Source organism: Lycorma delicatula, chromosome 5 (assembly GCF_047948215.1).
Source record: "Lycorma delicatula isolate Av1 chromosome 5, ASM4794821v1, whole genome shotgun sequence".
Taxonomy (NCBI): domain Eukaryota; kingdom Metazoa; phylum Arthropoda; class Insecta; order Hemiptera; family Fulgoridae; genus Lycorma; species Lycorma delicatula.
Genome location: NC_134459.1, coordinates 74,836,223 through 74,852,699, shown reverse-complemented (window position 1 = coordinate 74,852,699; position 16,477 = coordinate 74,836,223). Strand labels below are relative to the sequence as shown.

At 27.5% G+C, this 16,477-nt stretch overlaps 1 protein-coding gene across 1 annotated transcript in view; it reads right to left on the bottom strand.

Annotated features, from left to right (window-relative positions):
* The window catches only part of LOC142324456 (nucleolysin TIAR-like), a 1,191,620-nt gene that overhangs the window by 154,726 nt on the left and 1,020,417 nt on the right, over nucleotides 1-16,477 (bottom strand). Inside the window, exon 5 of the mRNA XM_075365284.1 lies at nucleotides 1,513-1,615. Within this exon, the coding sequence (XP_075221399.1) occupies nucleotides 1,513-1,615 (103 nt within the window). The remainder of the gene's footprint in view (nucleotides 1-1,512; nucleotides 1,616-16,477) is intronic.

Below are 16,477 nucleotides of genomic sequence, written 5' to 3'. Positions count from 1 at the left end.
TTTATATTTTAAAACTAAACTGAAAGATTTTTAGGATCTAGAAAGTGTTAAAACTTAAAGAAAGTTAACTATAAGCCGATCCATTGGGCAAAACAATAATGTTTCAGACAGATAAATAATATTGCGCCACAGTGGGCGCAATATTTTATATGGAATACACGCTTAAAATTTTGGCCTTTATGCAGTAGCATTGTTGAACACGCTGCATGTTGATGACAATAATCGAACTGTTGTAAATGATATGATATATAACACACATTATCTCAAAAATGGCATAAGTATTTCCAAGAAAAACAACTATCTCATGTTAAATTTACAAGTGAAAGTGGTTTCTCATTGCCTTCTTCACTGATTCGAACATACTGTCACTTATCAACATGTTCAATTCACTAAATTAAGGTAAAAATCAGTTCTACAAGTGATAACTTCACTTTACTCATCACAGTAATTGATTCGTTGATAAAAGAACCTCATTTTTCTCAAAGAAATTAATTTCGGCTGATAGCTCTTTTTTCGGGTGCTTTACATTTGTTTCAGCCACCGTAATGACAAAAAGAATGGTGTAAAATAAACAGAAAAATGTATCACTTCTGTTATGTTATAATACGTTTTAGACATTACTTAAAATTAGCAGGAGAATTCAACTCAGCATAGTATTATAAATATAATATTATCATTCCTAGTATGTAGTGTCAAAATGAAGAATTCGGTTCACTCATAATTATTCACATAAATAATTGACTTAAATTTTTCTCAAATTTCGTTTATGTAATTGAATAAAAAATATGCCGTTTCATCTATTGAAAGTTTTTATTTAAGAGCCGAGAGAATAGGAGAGAAAAATATTTTTAAAATCTTGCATTTTTGGTTATTTTTATTCTAATAAAGGCTTAAAATAAATTAAATCATTTAGTTTCGCCAAAACTAAATTAACTTCAAAACAGAAAAAAAATTGATTTTTTTTTTTTTTTAAATTATCTACTAGATGGAATAAGTTTCCTTTTAAGATGAGATTTAGAGATTTAAATCTTATTCAATCTGTTTTATAATGAAATGAATGAATTCATTTATTATAATGATTTTCAATATTATTTTATTAATAAGAATTAAAAACATTTTTCTTTCTTTATCCTCTTTATAAACAGAAATTACAAGTACCTTCCAATTATATTAATCATATGTTAATGCAGGCAGAGTAAACAGCATTGGTCCACTCTAAAAAACTTAAATATAAAATTAGATATAACTCTTATATAAATAATTACGCATTAAACTAACATTAAACAGGAATAATAATTAAATTAATTGCTGTACCTTATTTAGAATAAATAGAGAAATTCAACAGATAAAATGCGGTTGGCTAAGTGTTTTGGAGAGGTTAAGAAAGAAAAGAGCTTAAGTAAACAATAATACACACTAATAACCGTAATTGAAAAAAATTAATAAAAACATAAAAATTAAACAAAAAAATATATAGAAAATTTAAATAAATTCAATTAAAGATCGACTTACTGTCTGTTTTTGGAGCAGGAGGTTTCCTCGTGGCCCAGTTCGTTCTAATACTACGGCTACCCAGCCACTGTCCGTTCATGGCCGCAATGGCACTTTCCGCCTCCTGTAAAACAAGTAGTGAGCATTAAACAAAATTATAATGAAAACATTTACAGTTAAACAACAAACAGGTTTTTTAAAGACTATTACAAAGTAAGTCTTGATTGTGGATAAAATTGAAGGTAACTTCTTCCAACAAGAGGCAAATTTTATTTTATAACAAATAGGAATGTAATAGTTACAACAGTTTATAAAATATGATAAATTTAGCACCTTATCAAGCATCCCAGACAAATGATCTTTTGAGTTCAAATATTGTTAATATTTGGAAGCATGGAAACTCTTGTTGCTAGTCAGTGTAGTGAAATAATATAAAGTGTTTTCGTGGGAAAAACTGCACTGATTATATATTTTTTTTTTATTATATTGGCATCAGCTGTGCTGAAAGTAAGTACAGTAATTAGACAAAAAATTGGGTATAATTTGTTTACATTTCTCAACGTTTTATGACCCCCTAAAAAAAAAAATAAATAAAAAAGGGGTGTACTGTTCGTTTGTACTCACGTATGTACAAACGAACAGTACAGTTGGCGTGTTAATAAGTATGATATTAGATAAACCGATTTTTATTAAATTTTGTAAAAAAAAAAAATAGCGTGGGGCAATTTGTTGGTAAACGTTTAGAGTCAATATCCTCATGTGGGTGAGGGTAGATAGTTTCTTTTTGGTCAGTTTTCTCAACATTTTTAAAATGTAACCTCAGTTTATATTAAGCTCAGTACTTGATGCGTACTTCTCCTACCATTTAAAAAAAATTTCCCCTTCCACAAAAATCGTAAAATTCTTTTTATAAATTGCATTATTTTAACTTAAATTTTTAAAATGTCTTCCTAAATATAACAGCAGTACAAGCGACCGAAAAAAAAGGAAAAAATACTTTGGGTGCAATATTTTAGGTGGGCGAGTTGATAAAAGTTAAAAAATTTTGGAACTTTTTTGAAAATTTTGAAAAATTTTTTTTTAAATTTATTTTCATGTATCATGAAAAGTACTAACAATAACATTATCTCTCAACTGTATCAGAGAAAATAATCATTTCCCAGGAAACTTTCTTGTCAGCAACAAAGTTGCCTTTGATGAAATTTTTTAATTTTTCCCAACTTTTTGAGCTTCAACTTTTAATAGTATTAAAAGTTTAAATCATAAACTTTTAGTAATATTACAATATAATTTCATTATAATTCAAGCCCTACCCCCCAAAAATAATCTAGGGTAACTTTTTATTAGTTGTACATTTTTTAGTGAAACGGTTTTTACTTTCTTCCATCTAACATAGAAAACGTAGAAAAATCAAAAAAATTCTTTGAAATGGATTTTGCAGCTGAGGCAGCAGAAAAAATAGATAATTTTAAATTAAACATTTTTTTTGTTGATTTAAACATATGATAATTTTACATTAATAATTCCATCATAAATTACCCACCAACCCAAAAAAGATATCTTAGGTAACTTCTTTCATGTATAATTACTTGTCCACTATGAAAGAATAAATAACCAAAGCTAGCAAAGTATGACAACTTAGTTGTCAGATTTCTTTTGTAATTTCCTTAGTTCATAACACTTCCTTAAATCATATGATTAAAAGAAAAAAAAAACAAAAACCAGTCTGTAAAAACTAGGCAATACTGTGTAATCCTTTTTCATTATCGAAATAAATTTAAAAATACCATAGAAATAGCCGATTAATGAATCGTGTATAATTAAATATCTCTCTTATTTTTCAGTATTTCTTACATGTATATTTATTTGTCGGAAGATTATTTTAAAGAATGAACAAATATTAACATGAAATTACACGAATTTTTGGAGAAAAGTGAATTCTGAAAGTGTAAAAAACTTGACCCAATAAATGAATCAACTCTTTTGTTTGTAGATGGAAAACCTATTCCCGATTTTAGTATTTACTTTTTTTTAAATCTAGTGTAAAAAACGCTTTTCTATGATAATTTGGAATATAACTTTTTTTTAATACGGACACTACATTGCTTTTTAAAACAATAACTTCAAATCTACATGAAACTTAAGATAAATTATTAATATAGATTATGATATACTAGTATATATAGAGAGAGCTTGAAACATTAAAATAAATTAACAAAAGTAAAAATATGAACAGGAATTACATTTTTAGTTATATATAATAATGAAGCATGATTAGTTAAAAATCTGGTGCATAATAATAATAATACACTGTATTGGAAGATTAATAAATATAGTAACAGTTTAACAAATATTCTTATCTGAATGATACATATACATATCCAGTAATGACTTCTTTTTATATAACATTTAAAAATTTAAATCATAACTAATATGTTTCGCTGACTTTAATTTATTAAAATCTTTAAATAAATTTAAATCAACAATGACTCAAGCAGTCATTTTAAGTATCTCATCTAGAAAAAAAAATGTTTTTATAAAGCAGTCATAGAAAGATTTTCTAAATATATTATAAAAAGGTAAAAATGTTCATATTAAATTATAACAGAAAATCATTTCAATATAATATTAAATCGTTATCAGACTCATAAATACAAACTCAACACGCTAATATTCTTTCTAAATCAATATATAAAATTAAAATTTTTATCAGCATTAGACAGTAATACACGTTATTTCTTTCGTTATTTGTTACCAATTTTTAGTCTTAATTTGAATAATTATTAAAAAATAGTTATAAGATAAATGTTTATAATTATAAAGTAAATGTGTTCGTTATCTACATTAGATTTCTATTTTTATTTTGTTTTTAAAAAAAATTAAATACAAAAACGAGGGAAATACCGGAAACATAATAGGATGAAGATCAGCATTATTTTAGCTACCTACATAGTTTGTTTAAATATAATTTATAATTCATTGACGCTATAATATGATATATTATTTTATCATACATCATATGTGTTGATGTAATATGATTTCCGCTAGAATTTAATCTAAATCCAATTGAAGTTTGTTAAGTCGAACCCCTCCCTGGTTATTTATAATAAAAAAGTAGAAAGTGTTTTGCAATAATAATATCGAGTAAAGAATTTAATATAATTTTACTTTTATTGTAAATTAGAGATTTAGAAGTTGTTATACGATATGCAGAGCCAAATGTTTTTTCTTAATCGTGAAAAATACAATAAAAAAATATGTCATTTTTTACCTGATTCAACTTAAAAAACTTACAGGAGTTAAATAAAATTAAATACACAGTCTATTTTTATTTTCATATTTCAGTTGTTTTTTTTTCTGAGGCTCAAAATTTCATTTTAAATCGTTATTCAAACTAATATCAAATATTTAACCACCATGAGTATATTTACAAAAAATTATATTTAGCAATGATCTTTAGTTGAACACAAATAAGAAAAATTTAGTTCTCGAGCAAAATAAATTATTAGGAAATGTCTGCAGAAATTGCACACGCTACTAAGTAAGTTATCATTCATTTTATAAAATTTTTGTATAAAGAATTTCGGAGTTGATGATGAAAAAACTGAAACTTTTTTATACCATTTAATTTTGTTTAAATGATAATATTTTCTATTATTTAATATTATAATGAAACGTAATATGATTTTAAATAACAAAAAAGGTTAAATTCGTGTTTTATTTTGCACCACAACGTAATTTCAACGCGATTCCTCATCTCGTTGACTGCATCAAAAAGCAAGCAATCTCGTTTCTTATGTCAGTACTGAGACCTTGTGTTACGAGTTAAAAAGTATGTTAGGTATGAGGCCGTAAAATATGCCTTATTTTCACCGAATGTTTTTTCTCGCTCGGAAAGAAATGCATGTGTTATGTTATGCCTTAACAGAATAAATAAAGGAACTCGGTTTAAAATTGGTGTACTATTATGTCAGAATAAAGGAGATATGTGGCTCAGGTTGACGAGCGTAATATTTCTACCGGGAAGTGAGGAAGGAAAAAGAAGAACGTAGACGTAACGAGAAAGGAAAAAAGAAGCGTAGGTGGAACACGAGAAGGAGAGAAAGAAAAAGAAAGAGAGGTCGAGGAAAATAAATAAAGAGAGAAAGAAAGAGAAATCGATTTGAGTTAAAGTGAACGAGCCCTGCTCTGTGTCTAGTCGTAAAGTCGTTGCCAACAGTTTTCCTCTGCAGATTGTATGTGCAAACTTTACCTCCAGTTTGGTACCGAGGCGCCTCCAAGGCATCCCAAAGAATAATAATTTTAACTGATTAAAAGCTTAAATTATTCTTAAATTACTCATTAAAATAACACGGCATAAAATATCTAATTTGAATAAAACGACTGGAACATTTAAATGAATAATAAGCAATATAAAAAAGTAACTAATTAAGTAAATGTTAGCGATAATTTGTAAAAATAAAAACAAACCAAGTATATGATAATTAAAATTATTATTTAAAAAAATTCTTGCACAAGTTATGAAAATAAAGAAAATTATATTTAATCACTCTGTGACAATCTTATAAATAAAATTTATTAAAGTAGGTAATTCAATAAATATTATAACATTGAAATATGTAAATAAAAATACACATCGCCTAAAATTAAAAAACATTTTGGATTAAATACTAGAATTAAATTTAACTACGATTTACCGATTTTCTTCTTTAAAAAAAAAACAAAAAAAAAACGAGGTAATACTAACCGATTTAATGCAAAAAAAGACTGTCTTGATAACGTGGTGGGAGATATTTATTTTTTTGCAAAAAAACATACTATTTTTCTTTAAAATAGATTGAGATTTATATGGTTGTAATATTGAATTCAGTTCTATGAAAACTAACTTCACTTAAAAAAAAATAATGTAATCGTTAGTTTCCTTTAAATAATCTAGATAAAAGAATTTTAATTATACTTTCGTTTCCTTATTTATCAATTTAATAAGTACGATAATAATAAAAAAGTAAATCTTTCAGTCATGGATATCAAAAAATGATCATATGTGACCAAGCAAGTACTACGATTTAATTGCGAATCTGAAACATAATTCTTTTTAAAATATTTTTTTGATGTTAAATATTTTTTGAAAGATTCTTGCTGTTCGAAAAAGTAATGAAACTGACACCAATCCATAAAAAAATAATTAATTACTGAAATAATATTAAAAAAATCTACTTTTACTAAAATTTAATCTTGCACGAACTACTTCAAAGAACTAAACTGAAAGAAAAAAAATTAAGTTCATTACAATTTACAAGTATGATATTTTAAGAATTAAGCAAAATTATGTCTACTTTTTTCCGCAGTGTTTGATTTACAATCAGTTCCAATTTACTGGAACCATAAAAAATTTGAAGACAAAAAAAGGACATGCAGACGGATTTCTATTAAAATCATTCAGAATTAGAAGTGAATTAAAAAATTAGATTAAAGTTGATAACTTACAATTTAATAATTACATCATAAAATAATTTAATCTTTTTCTAATCTACTGGTATACAATTTTACAATTCCAAGTTCTCAATATAGAAGACAATATGCATTTAAAAATTACAGTTAACGATATTATAACACTTGTAATGCTTCTTTCCGAATAATTGCTTTATAGAATTTTCACAAGTACCATTTAATGAAACTACCTCTTTTATTAAAGCAGTTAACGTGCTTTTCTGGATTTCGTTCTATAGTTTTTGCACCCTACTGTTAGGTATATGGATTGTTGTGGACTAACACTACATATTTCCGTAGTCCTGAATTTTATGCAACAAAGAAACTTAGCAGACGAGTTCTTCCCAATTAATTCATCCTTTCGTTTTTATTTAATTACCTGCACTCGTCCAACTACTTCACTAGTTACTTCCCTCTTCACTTTTACAGTTATTCCCCCCTCATTTAATATAAAACAGAATTCTATTAACTTCATCAAAATATTTTTTTCTGAAAGGGTTTAATAACCCAACCTTAGGATCTATTTAAATAAGTAATGTTATAATAATATTTTACGAGATATTAAAACATATGTAATCATTTCTTCTGGCACGGCCGAGTCGATAATAATTTAAAGTCAACGGTTCTTCAGTTTATCTCCGATTAATCCAGCCTGGCCTGGGGATCCGTGAACGTAACAAGCTACAGATATTTTCATTACTCAAAGGACCCCAAATAAAGAAAGCTACACCAGATATTTGGAGATTTACGGAACATTATTAGATATAATCAATCAATAAATTCAGTTTTTGTTTTTACGATTAATTTTCATTAAATTTTATTAAAAAAAACATAATTTTTAATAATTGTCTAATCGTATATGAAATATAACAACTTAAATAAAATTCTCAGTAACAATTGCTAAAAATGCAATGTCACATAAAAATCAAGAACCGAGGATCTTTGATTGACTGAATAGTTTGAATATCTTTGATTGACTGATCTAGTTTGACTGAATAATAAAGAAATTAAAAAAAAATAACATCACTCGCTGAAAAATTCGTAGAATACACATATTGTAAATAACTAAAACTGAAAAATATTTAAGGAATACCAGATTCCCCCTCCCATAATCACTATCAAATTTCAGTTCTTTTATATATTCCGTCTTAAAATTGTTTTAAAGATAAATAATCAATTTTCCTCAAATAACGTTAATTCCACAATTAACGTTAAAATCGGGTTCACGATGAAAAAACAAATAAAGAATGATTATTATCATAAAACAGTATTAGTTTTGATGGTTTACATTAATATTTTATCAACATTTCTTTTAATTCATAGCTACTTTCCTTCAATAATAATACAATAAAGGGACCAAAAAAATTGTACAATTTTTTGTACATATATAATTACAAAAAAATGTAAAACCTGGAAAAACTGTAGAACCTGGCCCCGTAAAACAAGAAATAAACATCTTAAGGAAAAGCGATCTATACATACAAGTAGGGTTGTCAAGTTTTATATGTTTTAGATTATGCTTATTGATAAAAAGCTAATTAAGTAGTGGTAATAATTAGTAACAATGTAATGGATAAGTAGTAATAATTTATCTGTTTAAGTAGAGTGTTTAAGTGTTATTTATGTTTTAGATTGTACTGGTTGATAAAAAGCTATATTTTAATTTGATTTATGTAGAAAATCGGTCTTAATATTTAGCAAAGTTGTAGCTCTTTGTTGAGTAGGAAGTTGAGATATTTTATAAAATTCCATCTGATCATTTTTTGTCCTATTGAAAGAGAGAGAATGGACATATCCATTCTCTTTGCACACTCATAAGTGTGCAAAGGAATTCTGATGGTTCATTCTCTTTTATAATATATTAAAACTCGATAAAGGTACTAAAATTCTTCAAGAAACCTGGCACTTGAATGAATTTCTCCCTCTTTTTTGTATTCAATCCCATGATTGGTTCGCAGCAAGTCTCTAAAGTCCTCTATCCTGAGCCTTTCTTTTCAGCTCGACACAGGTTTCACAATTCATATCCCTCATAATCTGCTTGATATACTCCAGCCTTCCTCTTCCCCGATGATTCTTTCCTTCAATCATTCCCTCAACAATAATTTGGAGCTACCCACTGCGTGGCAGTATGTGGCCAATCAGCGCGTCTCTTCTCTTTGTGAGAGCATTCATGAACTTCTATTCTTCATTACCCGGTTAAGTGCTGCTAACTCTGTCAATCCACCTGATCCTAAGCATTCGCCTATAGCACCACATTTCAAAGGCCTCCAGCTTCTTAAAAAAGATGGTTCGCAGTTCCAACCGTCTAACTTTCTCTACCGTAAAGAACTACATTCAATATGTATGTTTTTAAAAACTGTGTCCTTATATCCAAATTTATATTGATGGTACAGAACAAGTGTTTCTTCCTGTTAAAGGCAATTCTTGCTTGCGGAATTTTCATTTTTATTTTTCTTAGAACTTCTCCCGTCTGGCCTAATTGTACTGCTTAGGTATTTAAATTCGTTTGTCTGTTAGAATGTTTCACCCCTCAGATTAATCTGTGCACTTCAGTATACCTTACCGCATACCACTGTTTTGGTTATTGTTCTGTTAATTCTAGGATTGTAATTTTTAGTAAATGTGGCGTCCATTGTTTCAATAAATTCGGTCATACCCTTTTCATTATCTGCGATCACGGTAATGTCGTCCGCAAATCGTAGCATATCAATTTGTCTCCCTGGATGCTAATACCCACTCTGACTTCTCTCACTTGATCTAATGCCTCCTGTACATAAGAGTTAAAGAAAATAGGTGACAGTTGACAACCCTGTCACACCCCTTTATGCACATTCCCTCTTTCTTGACCTCCTCTCATCTGATGATTGCCTCCTCATTTCTATACAAAATCCAGATGATCCTTCGATCCTTCCATTTGATCTCTCTCTTTTTGAGTATCATAAACATTTTGTCCCAGTTCACATTATCGAACGCCTTTTCAAGATCGATAAAGGTGATATACACATGTTTGTCCTTTTTAAGGCTCTTTTGTATTAATAATCTTGGCGCTAATATAGCTTCTCGTGCACTTCTTTCTCTTCTGAAGCCAAACTGAGAAGAGGAGGTTTGGCTTCATATGAATTTATAATTCAGAAAATTTGGCTAGAACAGTATTAAAAATATTTTTAGTTCTGGCTAAGCTGTGTTATTATTCTTTGAAACGGCTTTATGAAAACAAAAAGTTTTTTTTGTAAAAAAACAATAAGAATTATTATAAGGCTAAAATATAAAAATAAGTTCTAAATTTTCTTTTTAAGTAATAAAGTCCATCATATAGTGTATGAAAGTGTATAATAACTTATCTAAGCTATTAAAACTATCGTCTAAAAAAAAAGTTTTTAATTCTTCTAAAAATCCTAAAGTGTGTGGGTTCTGAGTTCTATTTCTGTGGTTCTGGTTCTGTGTGTCTATTTCATTTTAAACAAATAATAATAATATTTGGTAAAATCATTTTAGGATTTGGGTTTTCTCATAGAGATCGTAATAACTGCATCTCTGTTTTGCAGTCATTACTGATCATTATTAAAATATTGAAAACAATACTAATTACTAATATTATTCGATGCAAATAACTGCATTGTACAAAAGGGATAAGTTAATCTATTGAATCATAACTTTCCTGTCAATATTTTTAATGGCTAGGATGTATGATAAGCATTTGAAGTAGACTAATGATGTTTATTATTCAACAAAATCTAAGAGAGATCACTCGAAGGACTGAGAATATCAAACAAATTTTCCGAGACTTGGCATATTTCTATCAAAATATATATATTCGGCTATTGATAACAACAACGGGCAATCATTTCATTAATTTTCCCTAGTAAGCCTGGCATGGGATGTTTGTTACCTTTGAGAATGGTTCTATGTTTTTTTAGGGAACTTGTGACACATGTCAGGTCACCTAAATCTTTATGCTATTCTCGAAACTAAAAAAAAAAAAACAGGATCTCTTCTAAGTTTTAACCCGATTATAATTGATTGGCTTTCAGTAGTGTACAGATTACTATATATATATATATATATATATATATATATTAATGGTCTAATTAACTAATATATATTAACTAATTTGTTATAACAATATAGTGTACACATTGATACAATACATCTAATATTGCTTTATGTATATATGCATTGTTACTGTTTGTTTATTATTAGTAACGTATATGACCAGACGTTAAAATATTAACGAACACCGTTCAATTATCTTTGTCAGTAAAATATTATGACAATATTGAACTCCAATTATTGAAGTAAATAACGTACTCATTCAAATCTAACGAACAACTTTTAATTGCAATTGATTCTGGGTATAACAGTATCATAAAATAGATCGATTCTAACCACTTATAAAACCGTAGAATTTGTTTCGTTGATTGCCGTAATTGAAAAAATAATTTGATAAAGTTAGAAAGGGTTATGTCTTCGTATAAAATAAAATATATTCTTCGCAACTAGGTTGATCATGTTTTAAAGTATTTAATCAAAAGATTTTATATTACAAAATTATCAGAATTGATGTATTAAAATAAAAATGTTTTTTTTTCAGATGAATATTGAAGAAGCAAACCCGATTAACACCAACTGTTAAAGGGAAACCATTTTTTGATTTCATAGTAGCCGTAACATCAGTGAAATGTATTGAAAGAAAAGAATGAAAGAAAGAATTGTAGAATTACCAAAAAGGAACGAGAAAAACTTTTCAATAATCTATCCTTCCTACAGAACTGCAAACCAAATTTCGTTTCCGGGATAATGTTATTGCCACCTCTTTCTTTCTAAAGAAAAAACATAACGAAAGGACAGTTGGTGAAAGTCATAAGAGTCGTAAAAAATTGTAAAAGGTGCTCATTGAAAGGTTTAGTGGATTGAGGGATTTCATCTGGTTTTCCCATATCGCCATTTATAGTTCGTAAAAATCAGTTCCAGTTAAAGTGAAATCAATTCGATAATGAATGTAATTCATTACGACTATTCTCCAATCTTTCGCTGCTAGCTCGTTTAATATGTAAACTTAAGGTAGGTACAAATAATTTCGTCGAGTTAGTAGCTAATTCAACAATTACCGGTCTACTCATAAGATTAAATGACATGACTCGGCTACTAGGCAATATTTCCTACATCGTCTAAACTTCTTCTACTATCCTAGTCCTATCAAATTACTTTGCTAGCACTACTTTGTGATTCCTTGGAATGCGGCCAACTTCAACTACACTTACAGTTAGTTCTACGACATCCTGTCCCGTGCGGTTCTAGATTTCTCGCTCTACGACAACCTTCAATCCTAACAAAAATATTACAGAATTTTCGTAATCGTTAAAGAAACGTCCACGCATATTTAACTTCTAATATTAGTTCTTTATCATTAAGAATATATTTTTATTTTTAATTTTAATTAAAAATTTACAAAGGATTTCCTAATTTTTTTTTTAAAGCACAAATTAAATAATCTCTAATCACGCGCGTATTTACTTTTTTTTTCACCCGAATTTACTTACATACTAACACACACAAGCATAGATCAATACTGTAGGCTATCCGTTATTTGTGCTTTGCAGTGGATATTTTACTTTTCTTATATGTATATTTTTAAAACTTGTCCTGTGTGCAGTAATTGCTTTTTACTTTTGTTATACACTACTGAAAATAATTAGTGACTAATCTCTATTCTTTGGTTGTTAGATTTGCACGAGTCAGCCAGTTTTGCGATTTCTAACACAATAACATCTACGACATAACTTAGGGCAACAGCATATCAGAATTTCCGTTATATGACGGAATAAAATGATGACCATGAGAGTCTCATCTTCACAAAAATGTATCTGCGTATATCACTTTTACATTTTTTTTTTGCGTTTATCACTTTTACATATCACATACTTATCTTACATATGTATTTTCTGAGGGGTTTCGATGGAAATCTCTCTTCATGTGATTGTTGTAGTAATCTAATTTACTTAGGTTTCTGAACAAGTGAAACAGATTGTGAAAATTTGAGGCCAAAAAATCTGATCATTACAATACATAATAAATAATATATTAATTTTATTTGACTTTCACCTAAATCAGAGTTTAGCAGTTTACATTTGTGAGGCGAAAAGTTAAAGGGTGTCTATTACTTGAGTAAACCTGAGCATGTTTACCATTACTACTTGATTTAATAGCTGACACCTAGAATCAGTAAAATTAAAACCAGCTTTTGAAATGGTAATTTGTACATTAATGAAATACAAAATTATCTTATAAATTTGTAAAAATTATTTATTTTAATGTTTGTAAAAAAAAACTGCGTAAAAGATTTAAAAATTTTTCACAGCAAAAACAAAAGTACTTAATTGGATGCTGAAAAAATATAGCATTTACTAAGGTAATTAAATCGCCAAAAAAATAAATAAACATAAGTAATCAAATTAAATGAACAATATGTTATTATACAATATTATATATAATAGTACATAATCATACTGCTCTGCAATGGAAAACACAACCATCTAAATGGAATCGGTAGATTACATCTCACCAATAAGGCTGATGAATAGGGACGTTTTCGTGTTATTTAAATTTAAAAAAATATAAAATGATAGAAAATACGATTATATCAACTTTATTTCGATGAGATGTTCAAAAATAAATTTTACATAGGTAACATAATTACAAAACTGAAATTTTTATAATCGAATTTAAAATAAAATTTGAAAAATATTTTTAACAAGTATATTTACAATTATTTTACCATTTTATAAAAAGCCAACTTGCTTTTTTAATTAAAATTTAAATTAAATTAATAATTTAATCTTAATCCTTTGTCTTATTTAAAAAAAAAGTTCTTTTAAAATAACACAATGTGTAGAAAAATCAATAAAAGAATTCATATGTAGTTAAATCTTATGCTTACAAATAATAATAGTAATAGGTTTAAAATAAATAATCTAGAGATGAAAGTGGGAAAAAGTACTAAATTTAGAAAGGAAACACAAAGAAAAGAAACGAAATAAAAAGAAGGGGTGGCGTTGGTGACACTGAGTCACGTTTTCTGGGTTAGTTGCAAAGAGCAATGAAAAGAATTTTCTGAGTTTGTATAGTGCACCGAACGGACATCTCGGAAATTAGAAGGAAAGCAGTGGGAAATAAAATTTCAGCTTCCATATCCCCTCTAAAAAAATCTGTTAAATTAAGATCATTAAAAAGTTAAAAATCAAGTAGAAGCAACGAGCGGAGAAGACACCCAAAACTCTGCTTCGTGTACTTATTACCAACTAATCATTATATTAAGCTTAAGAGAAAATAACTGGGACAAGAATATTAAGTTTTAGGTTTTAAACGAATGTGCTTCAGGGAAAATTATCTTTATAATTGTCCCTGAAGCACATTCGTTATAATTCACTATTATTATCATCAAAAAGACTAATTTAGTATTTTTGATTTTTATTTGAGGACGTAATTCATTTGTTTAATATCAGTAATTTATTTTATTTATATTTTACAAACCGATATGCAACTAGAAATACTTAAGATTGTACGTTCAATTAAATAAATCTTAATATAGATCTTATACATTCATAATTTTTTATTATGAAATATTTATTTACACCTCACGCAGTTCTGAATTTATTATTTTCATACTTAATAATTTTTAAAAATATTTAATAATTTATTTCACAAAAAATATGATATTTAATTGCTATGAATTAAAAAAAATATATATATAAATCCATAGCTTATGAATTACACTGAGATAGTTTTCTAGTAGGAAAGTAAGAGATAAAATTTTATTGTTGGTTTGATAATACAAAAACCATTAATCTGATTTAAAAAAACGGAATAAAATGAAATCTTTTATTGATTTAACTATTTATTAGGAAATTTTGTTAGAAATAATTAACTGATGAAAATACAATAAAATATTTGTGAATATTCGATTTAAATATTTTGTAGTAAAGATAAACGTACAAATTAAATAAACAAAAATTGAAAATTTAATTCAATGTGTTGTACTATTAGATGTAAACCGCCTTTATTTGTAAATAAATTTTCAATTATAATTTTGCATCAGTATAAAATTTAATAAAAACCATAAAATTTATAATACATGCATTCAAGATACGGCTATTTAATATTTACTATCGCACAGTAAAAACAGAAATATATTAAATTTCTTTTCTTGAATTAATTCATCACCAAGCTGGTACGTGGGTATATGGAAATTGAATTCTTTAGCAAATGAAAAATGCTATATCTTACCGGGTTTCGAGAGCGAGATTCAGAGATGAAAGGCAGAGATGCTACCATTCCGCCACGGAGATTGTGATAGGGTATAGTTTCTTTTTTATTTACAAAATTAAAATGGGATGATGTAGACACCCAAAAATAATAATTTTTATTTTTTTATAATGAATTAGAATATCATTTTTTTTTTTTTTTTAACTTGTAATTTAAACCTAGATGTCCATTTGATTGTTAAGCAATTAGCATCAGTGGATATTACGGGAACTGTAAACATAAATATATAAAAGTAACAATGAATAAGCAAGTAAGAAAAACATTTTTTTTAAAAAGTATCAATACCTACGAAATATTTTATAACTGCTGTAATCGCTTCAGGAAATCGTAGTTAAAAGTGTAAAGGTAATCTAAAAATATTTTATACATTTAAACTTTCAACCCAGACTGCCCATCACAACTTAATGCAAGCCTCTATACAGGCGAATAGATATAACTTATTTCAAGAAAGATAAAGACAATAGAAATCTAAAATCAATCAAAGAGGTATCCCTACCAATGAACAAAATTTTAAGAAAGGAATTAAAGATGAAGGAATTAAGGAACTTTAAAGGATTTTATTAGGATTAAATATTGGACCCCCCCTCTATCATTGTTTAACAATTAAACTTTTGTTACCATATTGGTGAAAACGTTTCCAGCTAACTAATTTCTCTTCATTATAAAATTTTTAAAACTGTCGTTTCTAATAACCCAAATTTGTGGGATAGAAATTATTTCTTTAAGACTTTATATTCATGAGACAAATGTTGCTATTCTACTTTCAAACTTTCTTTAAGTTTGCGCTACGTGTCCTAATTGCAGTTACTGTCTTTAACAAAAAAAATGTATAAATGCCCGTGCATTTGACGGGTTTAGATTTTATCTTTAGTGTTACCTAGGAAAGAGGCCAATCTCCAAGATGTTGCCACGATAACGTTAAAGTTCAGATTTTTTATGTTGCCTTAGGTTAAACACAGTATGAAAGTTTTAGCCGCGTTTTCTGATTCTTTTCCACTGTACGAAGTACGGTAGTTTTCTTGAATTTGTTAAAAATGTTGTATGTTTTATCAATTCCTTTCAGTTTGCTGTAAATGATTTTTATAGAAATACTTCTCTTTATCTTTAATAAAATTAATTTTTCTATAGTAAGCATCTACATCAAGTAGCACATGGATCACATTGTAAACACGTG